The sequence below is a fragment of the Coregonus clupeaformis genome, chromosome 9 (genome assembly GCF_020615455.1).
Source record: "Coregonus clupeaformis isolate EN_2021a chromosome 9, ASM2061545v1, whole genome shotgun sequence".
Taxonomy (NCBI): Eukaryota; Metazoa; Chordata; class Actinopteri; order Salmoniformes; family Salmonidae; genus Coregonus; species Coregonus clupeaformis.
In genome coordinates this window covers 53497240-53513419 of record NC_059200.1, presented here as the reverse complement: position 1 = coordinate 53513419, position 16180 = coordinate 53497240, and the positions used below count along the sequence as shown (strand labels likewise).

The 16180-nt window shown below is 42.7% G+C and overlaps 1 protein-coding gene across 1 annotated transcript in view; it reads right to left on the bottom strand.

Annotated features, from left to right (window-relative positions):
- Nucleotides 1-16180, bottom strand: part of LOC121574091 (serine/arginine repetitive matrix protein 3) — a 148497-nt gene that overhangs the window by 25403 nt on the left and 106914 nt on the right. Inside the window, exon 3 of the mRNA XM_041886687.2 lies at nt 4461-4562. Coding sequence (XP_041742621.1) covers nt 4461-4562 — 102 coding nt within the window. The remainder of the gene's footprint in view (nt 1-4460; nt 4563-16180) is intronic.

The following is a 16180-nucleotide window of genomic DNA, read 5'->3' as shown; positions in this document are numbered from 1 at the left end:
TGACTTGTGTCATGCACAAAGTAGATGTCCTAACCGACTTGACAAAACTATAGTTTGTTAACCAGAAATGTGTGGAGTGGTTGAAAAACGAGTTTTAATGACTCCAACCTAAGTGTATGTAAACTTCCGACTTCAACTGTATACACACGCATATGAGGGGTGATAAATGCCATAAATCAACCGTTGAACGTGTGAACGCATGAACATGTGTTTATTTTATTATTATAAAAATTACCATTCAACCAAGTTTATTTATTACAACAACACGTGAACGTCTGATTCATTCAATTCCAAACAGCTGTGTTAATGGAATTAACTCCACAATATAATATCCACTGTACTAACTGGACCCCTGCACTGTTTATCATCTGTCAAGGTGGGGGTTTATAATGCCTGTATATAAACACAACACATGAACCACTTTATAACATTGTTTATTGGGTCTACGTTAATTAGGTAAATGTAAAAAATGAATTGACCTGTTCGTTCATGTTAGGCTATTACATAAGCTATGAAGCGGGAACATAGAGCAACATTCCATTACATTTGGGAGTTGAAACATGTTTGAATCTTTCTTATTAATAATCTTGTCACAATTGTTTGTGTGTGAGGGGTTGAGGCGGCAGGTTGAGGCAGTTGAGGCGGCAGGTAGCCTAGTGGTTAGAGCATTGGGACAGTAACTGAACGGTCACTGGTTCGAATACTGACGAGGTGAAAAATCTGTCGATGTGTCCTTGAGCAAGGAACTTAACCCTACTACTATGGCTGACCCTGTAAAACAACATATATCCCTGCACCTATCCTGTGTTTGTGACAATAAAACATTTGTATTTTTTTTGCAATGAAGGGGTGAGGGGTCCCTTTCGTAGCTATGCTCGTTTAGGAGAGGAGGGCAGCAAACCTGTTAATTGTCTGAGCACCACTGAGCACAATACGGTAACGCATAACAACCAAATATGAAATAACCACACACACACACACCTTAGAGATAGATGCATGCCCTGGTCTAATTTAGTTAGACAGGTATGATCATTTTAAGCCTGAAATCATCTGAAGAGGTTTCAAATCAGTGAAAACAAGAACACCCTTGAAAGCTGAAGGGGATGGAAATAGACAAACAGCTGTGATTATTAAGTAGTGTTGGTGTTAGAGAGAGTTCAACATCAGAGTTAAGAAGATTGGGGATGGATGCTCTGGGTTTTCAATGTACAATTAAAAATAAAGGTGCAAGTTGGAACCAAATAAGGTTCTTGAGAACGATGCCATAGGGCAGGGGTGTCAAACTCATTCCACAGAGGGCCGAGTGTCTGTGGGTTTTCGCTCCACCCTTGTACTTGATTGATGAATTAAGGTCACTAATTATACTGAACAAAAATATAAACACAACATGTAAAGTGTTGGTCCCAGGTTTCATGAGCTGAAATAAAAGATCCCAGAAATGTTCCATTCGCACAAAAAGATTTACATCCCTATTAGTGAGCATTTCTCCTTTGCCAAGATAATCCATCCACCTGACAGGCGTGGCATATCAAGAAGCTGATTAAACAGCATGATCATTACACAGGTGCACCTTGTGCTGGGGACAATAAAAGGCCACTCTAAAATCTGCAGTTTTGTCACACAACACAATGCCACAGATGTCTCAAGTTTTGAGGGAGCATGCAATTGGCATGCTGACTGCAAGAATGTCCACCAGAGCTGTTGCCAGATAATTTAATGTTAATTTCTCTACCATAAACTGCCTCCAACGTCGTTTTAGAGAATTTGGCAGTACGTCCAACCAGCCTCACAACCGCAGACCACGTGTAATCACGCCAGCCCAGGACCTCCACATCTGGCTTCTTCACCTGTGGGATCGTCTGAGACCAGCCAACCAGACAGCTGATGAAACTGAGGAATATTTCTGTCTGTAATAAAGCCCTTTTGTGGGGAAAATCATATTCTGATTGGCTGGGCCTGGCTCCCCAGTGGGTGGGCCTGGCTCCCAATTGCACATCTAGCATTCCAGTGTTAATAGTAATTGTAATTATTTTGCACTATAGCCTATTTATTGCCTTACCTCCATAACTTGCTACATTTGCACACACTGTATATATATATTTTCTGTTATATTTTTTGACTTTATGTTTTTTTTACCCCATTTGTAACTCTGTGTTGTTGTTTTTATCGCACTGCTTTGCTTTATCTTGGCCAGGTCGCAGTTGTAAATGAGAACTTGTTCTCAACTGGCTTACCTGGTTAAATAAAGGTGAAATAAATAAATAAAAATAAAGTGGGTGGGCCTATGCCCTCCAAGGTCCACCCATGGCTGCGCCCCTGCCCAGTCATGTGAAATCCATAGATTAGGGCCTAATTTATTTATTTCAATTGATTGATTTCCTTATATGAACTGTAACTCCGTAAAATCGTTGAAATTGTTGCGTTTATATTTTTGTTCAGTATAGTAAGGAACTACCCTCACCTGGTTGTCTAGGTCTTAATTGAAAGGAAAAACCAAAAACCCGCAGAGACTCTGCCCTCCTTGGAGTTTGACACCCCTGCCATAGGCGAACCATTTTAGGGTCTCTGAAGCAGTGTTAATTTTGGCACTCTTTTAGTTTTTTGTCTAGTCTTAGTCATTTCACTAAAATAGTATTATGTCTTAGTCACATTTTTGTCATTTGAATAATGATTTAGTCTAGTTATTGTCAAAATGACGAAAACTGCGGGCCATTTTAGTAAACCAAATGCCCTTTAATTTTAGTCACATTTTAGTCACATCACATTTGTATTACCTCATTAACCTATAGTAAACATAAATCACTGACTTCCATGTGCACAAACATACATACCCTTGTCCTACCAACAGATTGTTCTGCATAACATCCTATTCTCTTCCCAACAGCAAAAATATGACAAACATATATAAGAGTATATAAGAATTCAGCCTACATAGATATTGCACATTACATACAAAACAAACAGACACACAAGCAGAGAGAGAGAGAGAGAGAGCGAGAGCGAGAGCGAGAGAGAGAGAGAGAGAGAGAGAGAGAGAGAGAGAGAGAGAGAGAGAGAGAGAGAGAGAGAGAGAGAGAGAGAGAGAGAGATGTTCCTATCCTACCATCCCCTGAGCTCAGGCTGAAATCAATGGAGGAGCATGGTGGAACTGAGATATGAGGAACACTTGGCAGTAGGGATAAAGACTGTCAAGTGGTGGTAGTTATTGCTTGTTCTGCAGAATCTGTGCGTGTTCTTCCTGGTCAGAATCACTAATGAGGAAGGCTTTTTGCTGGGCTCTGATCATGATTGTTCAATGAAGAGCAGACAATATGGCCTATGGGAGCAGAAGCATTCTGCTGGTCCTGCATGAAACAACAGACAAGCAAATTGCTGCTACTGCACTCTACTGCTCCTTATCCCCATGGAAACCACAGGAGGAAGTTATAAAGTACCTCCGGATTTAATTTATATTATGGCTGAAAATGATAACTGACCAAAAGCCCTGGCTCATTCAGAGTGTGTGTGTCTGTGTGTGTGTGTGTGTGTTCGTGTTGTGGCTCAGTTGGTAAAGCACGGCACTTGCAACGCCAGGGTTGTGGGTTTGATTCCCACGGGGGATCAGTATGAACAAATATGAAAATGTATGCACTCACTACTGTAAGTCGCTCTGGATAAGAGCGTCTGCTAAATGACTAAAGTGTGTGTGAGAAACACAGAGAGTCAGTAAACTTGGCTCAAAGGAGCAACTATTTTGCTAATTGCTACCCTCCTGTCTGAATTTTCCACAACAAGGCTTTCCTGAGCTCTGAATGCCGCAGAAGGGAGAACTATGTCCATGCCTCAGGAACAGGGCCAAATTCACATCTGAGAGACGAGTTTCCACCACAAGTTCCTTCCCTCCCCCCCTCTGTAAGAGTTGATGCATAGGCAAACGTCAGCTCACAGCCAAGGTGACAATGCATGCCAGGGAGACAATGCATGCCAGGGAGACAATGCATGCCAGGGAGACAATGCATGCCAGGGAGAGACAGTCATTAGTCAGCCCTCTGTGATGATACGGGGCATCAGAACCATTACAGATCATTAGCTCTGTGGCGGGACGACAGGACTGGAGAACCTGATCTGATAGGCCTATAAAAGAGGAAGGGTGCTCTGAGATGGGACTGGAGTCCCTAAACAGATACCGGCTGACTAGCTCACACAGAGGAGGACAACACACAAAGATGATGACAGACCTAGTAGTCAGTGATAACCATCTGGCTCATATTCTATTTCAATTGATGCATGGGGACATAGGGAAGGGCCAGAGGGGATATTTAACTGAAAATACATGTAGAGATATGATGTGGGTTGGCGTGTGTGTGTTTGTGTGTGTGTGAAGAAGGGAGAGAGAGAGAGAGAGAGAAAGCGTGGTAACAGAGACAGATATATAGAGAAAGAGAGAGCAACAGAGAGATACGGAAGAGAGTGTGACTTACGGTGGGCGTGTGTTCGCTCCCTCTCTGGTGATCACCCCCTCTTTCTCCATCAGCATCTGTCTGAAGGTGCCGACCTTCTGCCTGATCTCCTCCTCAGAGTACCTACAGGAGAGAACACACGCTCAGTGGGAGGAGAGCAACAGCACACTCAAGACACCAGATGACTGATACACACACGGAGACACGCACAGAGACACACACAGTCGCAGGCACGCACGCGCACAGCATATGTTTTACTATCCTTGAGGGGACCTAAAATTGATTTAAAATTCAAAATCCTATTTTCCCTAAACCTGTAAGCTTAAAATAGCCTTTGTCCTCGTAGGCATGTCCCCACGAGCGAGAATTTTCCTTGTTTTACTATCCTTGTGGAGACTTCTGGTACCCATGAGGATAGTAACACACGCAAACACGGTTGATTTACTCAGTGGAGCAGTGCAGACAGGGCAGGACTCAAAGATATATTTGCAAGGCAGTGAGGAGGAGTGATGTCTAACTGTCATGGCGAAGGCAAAATACGAGAACCACTAAGTGTTAGTGCAGACAGGAGATGAGTGTAGCATCACACACACACACGGCTAGTCATTTTAAATATCACACGTCTCCCGTCCAATCAGAGAGCGCAGCGAGGCTTACCGCCATCTGTCACAACGGGTGTTCGTGTGTGTAACATCACGTCATCTCCAAACGGGGGGAATAAATGTACAGCTTGACAAGAAGGGGATAAGATGGCTGGCCAGGAACCATATGTGGTGGAATGTGTTTCCCTCAGTATGTTTTCATTGACACACGACACGACTGGGGAAAGGAAATGCAGATGATTCACTGTGCCAGCTCAACTTGAAATCTCCCTAGTCCTTCCTTCAGGCCCCTGTGTTTGTGTGTGTGTTTGTGTTTGTGTGTGTGTTTGTGTGTGTGTGTGCGCACATGTGAGAGAGAGATGATTCGCTGTGTGTGTGCATGCGTGCGTGTGTCAGATGATTCGCTTTGCTGGCTCTAGATATATCACCAATTCCCCAGAGTCCTTCCTTGATGCCCCTTTCTACATGCCATGTTTTATTCTGACAGCATAAGTAGGGGTGGAGCTCACTAGAAACCCCTGCGGTACACTACACATCAATACACTCAATCCTGTTAGCCATTTTCTCAATGTCATCAGCATTGGCTAGAATCCTGTGGACCACTATCATGTGGGGGTGAAACTCATAGATTGACATATTAGTAATTGAATAGGATCTCTGTGGTGAAACTCATGTCAATGTCGTCATATACGTATGCTTCATGTTAGAAGAACCTGAGTGGAATAATTGCCCATTGAATGGATGTTTTGTGGCCAAGTTCACTAGAGCAGTACTAGATATACTGTATTTGTATGTGGGTGGAAAACAAGCTCTGTTTCTCAGAGTAGCTTCGTAAACAAACCCGTTCAGACATTACCACTGACAACCGCTCCAATGTCCACACACAGATTGTACACTTCTGGACGGAGTCATGACTCCCTGCCAGTTAGTTCTGTTGGAGGCCTGCCAGAAGAACACAGAGCACACTGTCTGAGAAGGAAAACTGTTGCAGCACGGAGGAACTAGGTCGGACTCAACTCAAGGTCAAACGCAGAGAGCTGTGGAAGCAATGAAAGAACACTGTATGATTCCTATTGTTCAATATCTTATCTTTTAGCATTTGTCAATCTGATACTTAGCATTTTACAACCAATCATAGAAGCAACATGCGCTCTCTATCAGTTGTTTCAATGGCACTATCCTTCTCTGTGGGTGTAGCAAAAGCTGCCGAACTGAACACGCTGCGGGAGCTGTCCACTGGTGGTCGGTGCTGAAACACATTCCCACTCAGTAAAAGTAAGGCACTCGGACTGCAAAGAACTTGTGCTTGTGTATTTTGTTAGTGATTCATTCCAAATAAGGTGTAATGGAGACTTTATCCTAATCTAATCCCAGAGTGGACCAACTAGGCCTTTCGATCCTACTCTCAGATTAAGAGATAATGCTCTGAAGTCAAGCGTGAGTGTTATTGACACTTTGGGGTTTTATTCACCCCCTCGCCCCTGAATCACTGCTGGATTGTGATATCTAACATCACGTTCCAATTCTAAAAGGAATTCATGATTGATTGTTTCCACTTCTATCTCAGGGGGTTTGGTGATTAGCTAAAGCATGGTCCCGTGTAGCTCAGTTGGTAGAGCATGGCGCTTGCAATGCCAGGGTTGTGGGTTCGATTCCAACGGGGGGCCAGTATGAAAAATGTATGCACTCACTAACTGTAAGTTGCTCTGGATAAGAGTGTCTGCTAAATGACTAAAATGTAAAAGAGCCCCTATTTGTTCATTGCCAGTAAGTCACGGCACCAATTCCAGTAAATAATAGCAGTTGTCTGAACCAGACCAGAAAGCTGAGCAGGTGCTGTTTCCATTTATCCCAGAATTGTCCAGTACCGCAGCTAGGGACAGGAGATTAAGGTAGTGGTCTGGGAGGTCTGACAGAACAGAAACAGCCCAGTGTGACGTCACTCCCTGCTCTACTGTAATCTCTGTGTGTGTGAGACACCACCCCAGTCACTCCCTGCTGTATAGCAATTTCTCAGCCTAGCAGGGCTGTCAGCCACATTTTAGTCATTTAGCAGACGCTCTTATCCAGAGCGACTAGGGTTAAGTGCCTTGCTCACGGGCACATTGACAGATTTTTCACCTAGTCGGCTCGGGGATTAGAACCAGCAACCTTTCGGTTACTGGCACAACGCTCTTAACCACTAAGCTACCTGCTGCCCCATAGGTAATGTTACTGTACTGTGTTTGTGTGCATCACTGTAGTCACTAGACATATCTATACTATGTCTGGGTGTGGGCTCTACAGTGTGTTCTACCCTATTGTGCCTTGACAGTGCTATAAGAAGAGGGAGGGGATGAAAAGCCTTAAAATAGAAGAGATCTCCCACACCACAACAAAATGCTTGGCTTTAGTTCACACTTCACTGTCCTGATGATAGCAGGCTGAGATATGTTAACGCTTGACACTCGCTCTGTTTACTGACAACTAGTGTAAAGACATAAACAAAGTGTCAGACTCACAACCCTAAGCTATAAAAGCTCTGTTGAACGGATGGTTATAGTGTACTGTAATGTCCTCCTCCTCCCCTCTTCTCCTATTCCTCCCCTGGCCTCCTCCACCACCGTCTTGTGATGGAAAATGTTACGTTTGTGCTTTTCAAAGAACCAATTTCTGTGTTCATGCAAGTGACTGATTGAAGGAATACTCACTATCAGTATCTGCAATTTGGCAGTACGCCCAGAACCTTGTTTTGAGAACGAAAGGATACCTCAGTTTCAAGGTCTCAGCTTGGAGAAAAGAAGCCTTGTGAGGTATTGGTCGGTCACATGCATGAACCAAACGTTAATGATGAATTAATTATGAATGATGACTAAGCTAAATCATGCAAATATAACTTGTCTGTGTAAGCAGTATAAAAGAGAACTAACGGGACTGCCCCGGCAGAGCTCACTTCAGAACGGTCCTTTATGCATCTAAGTTTGACTGTGACCTCTACAGCTTGCTGTTAATGAACAATGATTAATTTAAGATTGACTTCGAATTTCCACGACAGTCTCCTCCTCTTCCTCCCCCTCTTCATCTGCCTCCTCCTCCTCCTCCTCTTCCTCCCCTCTCTGGATTCCTCTCACGTGATTTTGTTGCGCAGCCAAGCCTAAAGTCAGACAGCAAGCCCTCCGTTCTCCCTGATTAGTCTACCCTGCGGGATGGTCTGAGGGGATTGGTTAACCATGGAGGGTGGGCATACGCTTAACGGTGCGTGTAATGGCCGTGGTTTTACAACAGCACTGGGGATGAGGTTGATGTGCTGTGGATCTACTGACCAGAAGATTCCAGGCCTCTCTGCAGAGGTTGTGCATTTTGTTTAATATTTTTTCTCTCTTCTTTTCAGACACAAATGTAACAGTATTCCTTCCGTCGCTCTCCTCGCCCCAACCTGGGCTTGAACCAGGGACCCTCTGCACACGTCGACAACAGTCGCCCTCAAAGCATCGTTACCTATCGCTCCACAAAAACTGTGGCTCTTGCAGAGGAAGAGAAACAACTACTTCAAGGACTCAGAGCGAGTGACGTCACTGATTGAAATGCCACTAGCTCGCACCGCTAACTAGCCAGCCATTTCCCACCAGTTACACAAAGATCAATCAAATGTTATTTGTCACATGCGCCGAATACAACAGGTGTAGACTTTACTGTGAAATGCTTTCGAGCCCTTTCCCAACAATGCAGAGTTAAAAAAATATAAATTGGCAAATAAGAAAAAAACAGGAAATAGTAACAAAATAAAATAACAATAACAAGGCTATTTACAAAGAGTACCGGTACCGAGTCAATGTGCAGGGGTACACCTCTTTTCTAAAAAAGAGCAATCTAAATGTATCCATGGTAAACTAGAGCCCATCCACAGACAAATAGCTACTGGGAATGATTCAGTACAGTTCTGTAACGCAACAAAATCTGTCTTTTCTGGGTCTCTCAGATGCGAGATTGATTTTTGAGTTGCATTAGAGTGGTAAAAATCTATTAAAAACTCAAAATCAATGTGCATAAATGGTGACGTATTGAGTTTTTTTCCCAGGGGCTATTAGTGGACGAGCAGCCAAACTTCACATCTCTGATCCTGTCTGTTAATTAGTGCTGTTGTGGGGGTTAAACGTCACTGATTTACACACACACACACACACGCACACACACACACCTGTTTAAATGAATGTTAACCTGAGCGTGGAGAGGTTGTGTGTGTGAGTATGTGTATGTGGGGTGGCAGGTAGCTTAGTGGGTAAGAGCGTTGTGCCAGTAACCGAAAGGTCGCTGGTTCTAATCCCCGAGCCGACTAGGTGAAAAATCTGTCGATGTGCCCTTAAGCAAGGCACTTAACCCTAATTGCTCCTGTAAGTCGCTCTGGATAAGAGCGTCTGCTAAATGACTAAAATGTAAAATGTAATGAGAACAGAGAGTCAGCAGCGATAGAGACGCTAAATGAGATGGGGGCCATTTTGCCAGCCCCATTGCCCTCAACATACACAGTCACAGTGACCGACTGGGGCATAGTGTATATCACACAGACTGGCTCCCTGTTCCCGGCCAGCACAGCCCTGACAAATCACCTCGATTAAACAGCCTGATTGAAGTAATTACACAGTAGCTAGAGAGAGAGAAAGAGTCTCTATTAGCTAGGGGCTCAGGGAAATCAAATTCAATATGCTTTAACGGCATGAATGACAAGGTCAGTTTTGTCAAAGCAATGTAAAAAAAAACATCTGTCTCTGGGCTAGAGAGAGACTGTTCTTACACTGCCAGTCATCGATTAGAGGGAGTGGGGAATGAGGATAGGGACAGGATGTCTCAACTCACATCCCCAGGTTCAGCCGTATCACATGTCAGACAAAGGCAGTGGCCATCAATACTTGTGCAATAAGTTTAGTGCCAATTTGATGAAGTTAGTAAGGTTGCGTGGCTTTGGGTTTGGTGAAGAGGGACAGGGAAATGGATTTCTATTTCAGAGACCAAATTAAAAGAGCGGCAACAACTTCATAATGAAATGGTTCAACTCTCATGTGGAGGATACATTTTAATCAGGAATTTAATTGAATAATACATTATAAAGTCACACATGTTCAAGTGAGATGTGCTTATACTGTAGAGTGGAGAAAGGCAGAGAGAGGGGGAGGAAGATGGAACGAGAGAGAGCAGAGCGAGAGAGAGAGGTGTGTGGAGAGAGGAGACTACTGAATTTCTTCACAAAGCTGCCCTCTCCATCACCCACACAGCAGCAGCTGTAGGAGGATAAGCAGATCAGTGGATGACATGACAGTGCACCAATTCTCTGCCTCTCTTTCTGATTGCTCATCCTCACTAAGACCTTGACCAATAGGAACAACATTTGGGGGAATAAACACGGTGGCTGGACGGTCCAAAGCAGATTCACGTAGGGCAGGCAACTATAGCCTGTGTCCCAGATCTGTTTGTGCTGTCTTGCCAACTCATTTGCTGTCACTGTCACGTGGTGTTGGCAAGACAGGTCTGGGACTCAGGTTAGTGCTGAACTTGGTGACATTGAATAAGCGGGTCATTTGCTCTTAGCCTGGTAAATCCCTCTCGCTCCTGCCTGGTGGGGATAAAGCCATGCAGAATTTATAATGAGCTTGTCCCTATTTGGCTCTGGAAAACACTCGCCTTAGAAGACTTCTTCATAATGAGAAAGATCTTTCTCTCTCTATACAACTTAATGTGATTGTATCTAGACCACTGTCTCCTCCTCTTTTAATAAGACTTCCTCGCTATATTCCTCCCTTTATTTATCTATCTCATCCTGTCTGTGTAATGCCTCGATCAGACCGACAGCATCATTGCGTTTTGGTACCAGAAGTACATTCATTTCCAATGGAACGCTGCATTTGCCTTGCAGCATTGCATTGCAGAGGCAGTTGCAGTGCGTTCTGTGTTCTGTGTGGTGCATACGTCGGATTTATCCAACGTATGCATTAAATTGTATGCGTAGACCTGACAGAAATAGTAGCTAAAGGTGAATGTTGAAGTTTGTTGCACACATATCCACAAAAAAATGTGGGTTACATAATTAAAAAAGTTTGACTGCAGAATGTATTATTGATGCAATGACGCTGTCTGTCTGATCGAGGCGTAAGCACCCCTCTCTTTTCTCCACTAAAGTAAACCTTATAAGGTCTTCAGGATGTTAAGTGACTTAAGCAGACCTGGATTCAAATACTATTTAGGGTATTTCAATTACTTTCAAAGACATTTGGAAGTAAGTATTTTTTTTTTTTTTTGGGGGGGTTAATACAAGTAGTTAAATATTGGAATATATTTGGAAATACACTTGGAAAGTATTGGCATGTATTTGAAAATACTCATATTTTCAAATACAAATATTGAAATACTCCATGCATTTGAACTCAGGTCTATTTGATATTTGAAATAATGTATTTGGAAATACGTTTTTGAAAATAGTTTCAAATAATTTAGTATGATATTTATAGGTAATTATACAAATGTGCGGGCCACATTATTTGAAAATACTCAAATACACAGAAAATAAGTATTTCAAATACAAATAACCAAATACACATATATTTGAACCCAGGTCAGGACTTGGAGGAGGTGTTGGGGAGAAATACAAAATACAATATCATGAGTTTCTGGATATGAAGCACACAATCTATAGCCTACTCTCCTGTAATGAAATTGGCTTTATACGGTTTAAAGGCATCTGCAAATATCCCATGTGTATCATTGTGTGTCCTGTTCCAAAAGGATTCTTCGGCTGTCCCCATAGGAGAACCCTTTTTGGTTCCAGGTAGAACTATTTTGTGTTCAATGTAGAACCCTCTGTGGAAAGGGTTTTACATGGAACCCAAAAGGGTTCTACCTGGAACCAAAAGGGTTATTCAAAGGGTTCTCCTATGGGGACAGCCAAAGAACCGTTTTAGGTTCTAGATAGCACCCTTTTTTAAAAGAGTGTATACATGTTTGTCCCTGTCTGTGTATAATCCTACTTTAAACAACAAATACCATTTCCCTGAAGCTCCGCGTACAAATACTCTCCTTATCTTCATGAGGAGGCTAGGGAGGTGAAAGGATCACTTTCCTCAGTCTTATCACAGCTTTTCTAAAACCGCCCATCAGTGTGCTGTGGATGGAAGAGCTAGCCAAGGCTCAGTCCAGCTAGCAGTCTAAGTAGTTTTAACTAAGTAAGTGGGTGGGTGATACTATAGGTCTTTGTGGATGAAGTCCAGCCAGCATACAGCAGTATGTAGCCTAGTTTTAACTAGGTGAGGTACTGTGTCCCTGTTGGTTTGTTTATGTCCCTCATTAAGAGGACTGAGGAAAGGCTGAGGCTCTCCACAGGGAATAATCATGCAAAAGCTCATTACAGCTCAATTACTTCCTGGGAAAACACCCCACAACACACTGCTACTGTGTACTGTTAGTAGCACTTTGGTGAAGTATCAGTCAGTGTACTATGATATTAGCATAAATATCCCCAAAACACAATGTAATAAGGAGTAGCATTGGTCAAGTATCAGTCAGTGTACTATGATATTAGCATACAGTGCCTTCAGAAAGTATTACACCCCTTGACTTTTTCCATATTTAGCTGTGCTACAGCCTGAATTTAAAATTGATTAAATTTTTTAAAAAATTGTCACTGGCCTACATACAATACCCCATATTGTCAAAGTGGAATTATGTTTGTAGAAATTTTTACAAATGTATAAAACCTTTAAAGCTGAAATGTCTTGAGTCAAAAAGTATTCAACCCCTTTGTTATGGCAAGCCTAAATAAGATCAGGAGTACAAATGTGCTTAACAAGACACATAATAATTTGCATGGACTCTGTGTGCAATAATAGTGTTTAACATGATTTTTGAATGACTACCTCATCTCTGTACCCCACACATACAATTATCTGTAAGGTCCCTCTGTCGAGCAGTGAATTTCAAACACAGATTCAACCACAAAGAACAGGGAGGATTTCCAATGCTTTGCAAAGAAGGGAACCTATTGAACAAAAAAAAAGCAGACATTGAATATCCCTTTGAGCATGGTGAAGTTATTAATTACACTTTGGATGGTGTATCAATACACCCAGTCATTACAAAGATACAGGCGTCCTTCCTAACTCAGTTGCCGGAGAGGAAGGAAACCGCTCAGGGATTTCACCATTAGACCAATGGTGACTTTAAAACAGATACAGAGTTTAATGGCTGTGATAGTAGAAAACTTTGTAGTTACTCCACAATACTAACCTAAAATGACAGAGTGAAAAGAAGGAAGCCTGTACAGCATCCTGTTTAAAATAAGGCACTAAAGTGAAACTGCAAAGAATGTTGCAAGGAAATTAACTTTAAGTCAACAAAGCGTTATGTTTGGGGCAAATCCAACACAACACATCAGTGATGTACCACTCTTCATATTTTCAAGCTTGGTGGTGGCTGCATTATGTTATGGGTATGCTTGTCATCGGCAAGGACTAGGGAGTTTTTTAGGATAAAAAGAAACGGAATGGAGCTAAGCACAGGCAAAATCCTAGAGGAAGACCTGGTTCAGTCTGCTTTCCAACAGACACTGGGAGACAAATTCACCTTTCAGCAGGACAATAACCTAAAACACAAGACCAAATATACACTGCAGTTGCTTACCAAGACGACATTGAATGTTCCTGAGTGGCCTTGTTATAGTTTTGACTTAAATCGGCTTGAAAATCTATGGCAAGACTTGAAAATGGCTGCCTAGCAATGATCAACAACCAACTTGACAGAGCTTGAAGAATTTTTTTAAGAATAATGTGCAAATATTGTACAATCCAGGTGTGCAAAGCTCTTAAAGACTCACAGTTGTAATCACTGCCAAAGGTGAATCTAGCATGTATTGACTCAGGGGTGTGAATACTTACAGTTGAAGTCAGAAGTTTACATACACCTTAGCCAAATACATTTAAACTCAGTTTTTCACAATTCCTGACATTTAATCCTAGTAAAAATTCCCTGTCTTAGGTCAGTTAGGATCACCAATTTATTTTAAGAATGTGAAATGTCAGAATAATAGTAGAGATAATTATTTATTTCAGCTTTTATTTCCTTCATCACATTCCCAGTGGGTCAGAAGTTTACGTACACTCAATTAGTATTTCGTAGCATTGCCTTTAAATTGTTTAACTTGGGTCAAATGTTTATGGTAGCCTTCCACAAGCTTCCCACAATAAGTTGGGTAAATTTTGGTCTCCTTGCTCGCAGACACTTTTTCAGTTCTGCCCACAAATGTTCTACAGGATTGAAGTCAGGGCTTTGTGATAGCCACTCCAATTCCTTGACTTTGTTGTCCTTAAGCTATTTTGCCACAACTTTGGAATTATGCTTGCCATCCTCAGACCAACCTGACCGAGAGGGTAAACTGAGGTCAGAGAGAATATGATCCGGAATTCCGAATCAGGTAAAGATCTCCCTTCGCAGAATGAGAGCAATGGCCGTTGCAGTGGCTTGCGGAGTGGAAATGACTCCACCCAGTGTGTGTAGTAGTCAGCTACCACCAATAGGAATTTGTTCCGGGTCCCCCAATATGGGGGGGAAAGGCCTCATGAGGTTAATTCCCAGCGTTTCATTGGGATGATTCACAATGGTCTGCTGCAGTTTTCCGGAAGGTCTGCCAATGTCTGGTTTGTACCTCTGACAGACATTACACTGCTGTACAAACTTCTTGGTATCCACCCACATGCCTGGCCAGTACACCACCTCCTGTAATCTTCGGTAGATTTAGAAAACTCCAAGATGGCCACTCATTGGGTTGTCATGATAAGCTTGGATCATCTGGTCAGTCAATATAGAGGGGATGTAGACACGGTACTGGGTGCTGTGTCCTATCTCCTCTTGGAGTTTTTCGATACACTGAACTATGCTGAACTTGTCACTGAAGTGGCTCTTCGAGTCTTCCTCAGACAGACTCTTGTGGATCTCCATGATGGCGGCATCAGTCTGATGTGCTCTCCACACACTATCATCATCCAGAGGGAAGGAATCATCCTGACCCTTAGTGGTGGTGTAAGTGCTGCACAATGGAGGACAGACAGTGGCGGCCTCTGTAATCCGAAAGAGGGCATATGGTACAACATTCAGTTTTCCTTTGCGGTACTCAATGAAGAAGTCAAACCTCTGGAGTCTGATAGACCAGCGAACGAAATGGCTGTTGGTCTTGCCTGATGCCAGAACCCACTGCAGGGCAGCTTGGTCTGTGACAATGGTGAAGACCTTTGCCTCCAAGTAGAACTTCTGCACTGCTGCAACTTTGTCTCGATCTGCATGGATACCTTCTGCATTGACCACATGACCAAGGAACTTGAGTTCAGTCACCAGCATCCTTTAGTCTTTTGAAGATGGACTGTATGTCTTGCAGATGAGCAGAGACAGAGGAGGAGTAGATTATGATGTCATCCAGGTACACATGACAATTGTGACTCGTTTCAGGAAACTAGGCATATGTCGCGGGTCACTACTTCACAGGAGATCAATTTTTTAAAATCAAAATGCGTTTTGGGGCAGAAATGCCTTTTGGAACATGTGAACTTTCATGTGCCTTAATAACAAACTTGTATGCCATCTGTAAATACGAATACAATTGTTAAATTACGTGCCTAGTTGGTTAAGCCACAGAAAAAGACAGCAACCTTCCCACTAGCCATGATTGGCTGAGATAATGAGTGGGCTGGACACGCCGAGAGAGGAGTTCGGATTGGTCTGCCATATAGAAGGCTTCTGTCTATTTGAGCTGGTCAGTATGTGTAGGTAATCCTGTCTAACACAGTTTAAAAATATATATATATATTGTGTAGTGGAGCTGCATAAGTGTTGCTCTCCACTTTCTGGAGGATCAAGTTTTGAAATCAGTGGAATTAGAGTATGATAACTGAAGAGATGGTGAAAACACCTGTCTCCGGATTACATCTTCAAACTAAGGGCAACCATGGCATCCGTGACAGGGAGATGCGTCCATCATGCATGATGTATACGGGTAAGATAGTCTAGCTAGCTACATTTTCAGATATTACACTTTTCTAATTTTGACAGAAAGTGTTTTCATTTCAAGTTAAAGTGTACTGTTAGCTAGCTATCTAAAGTTAGCTGGCTGGCTTGCTAGCTAACGTT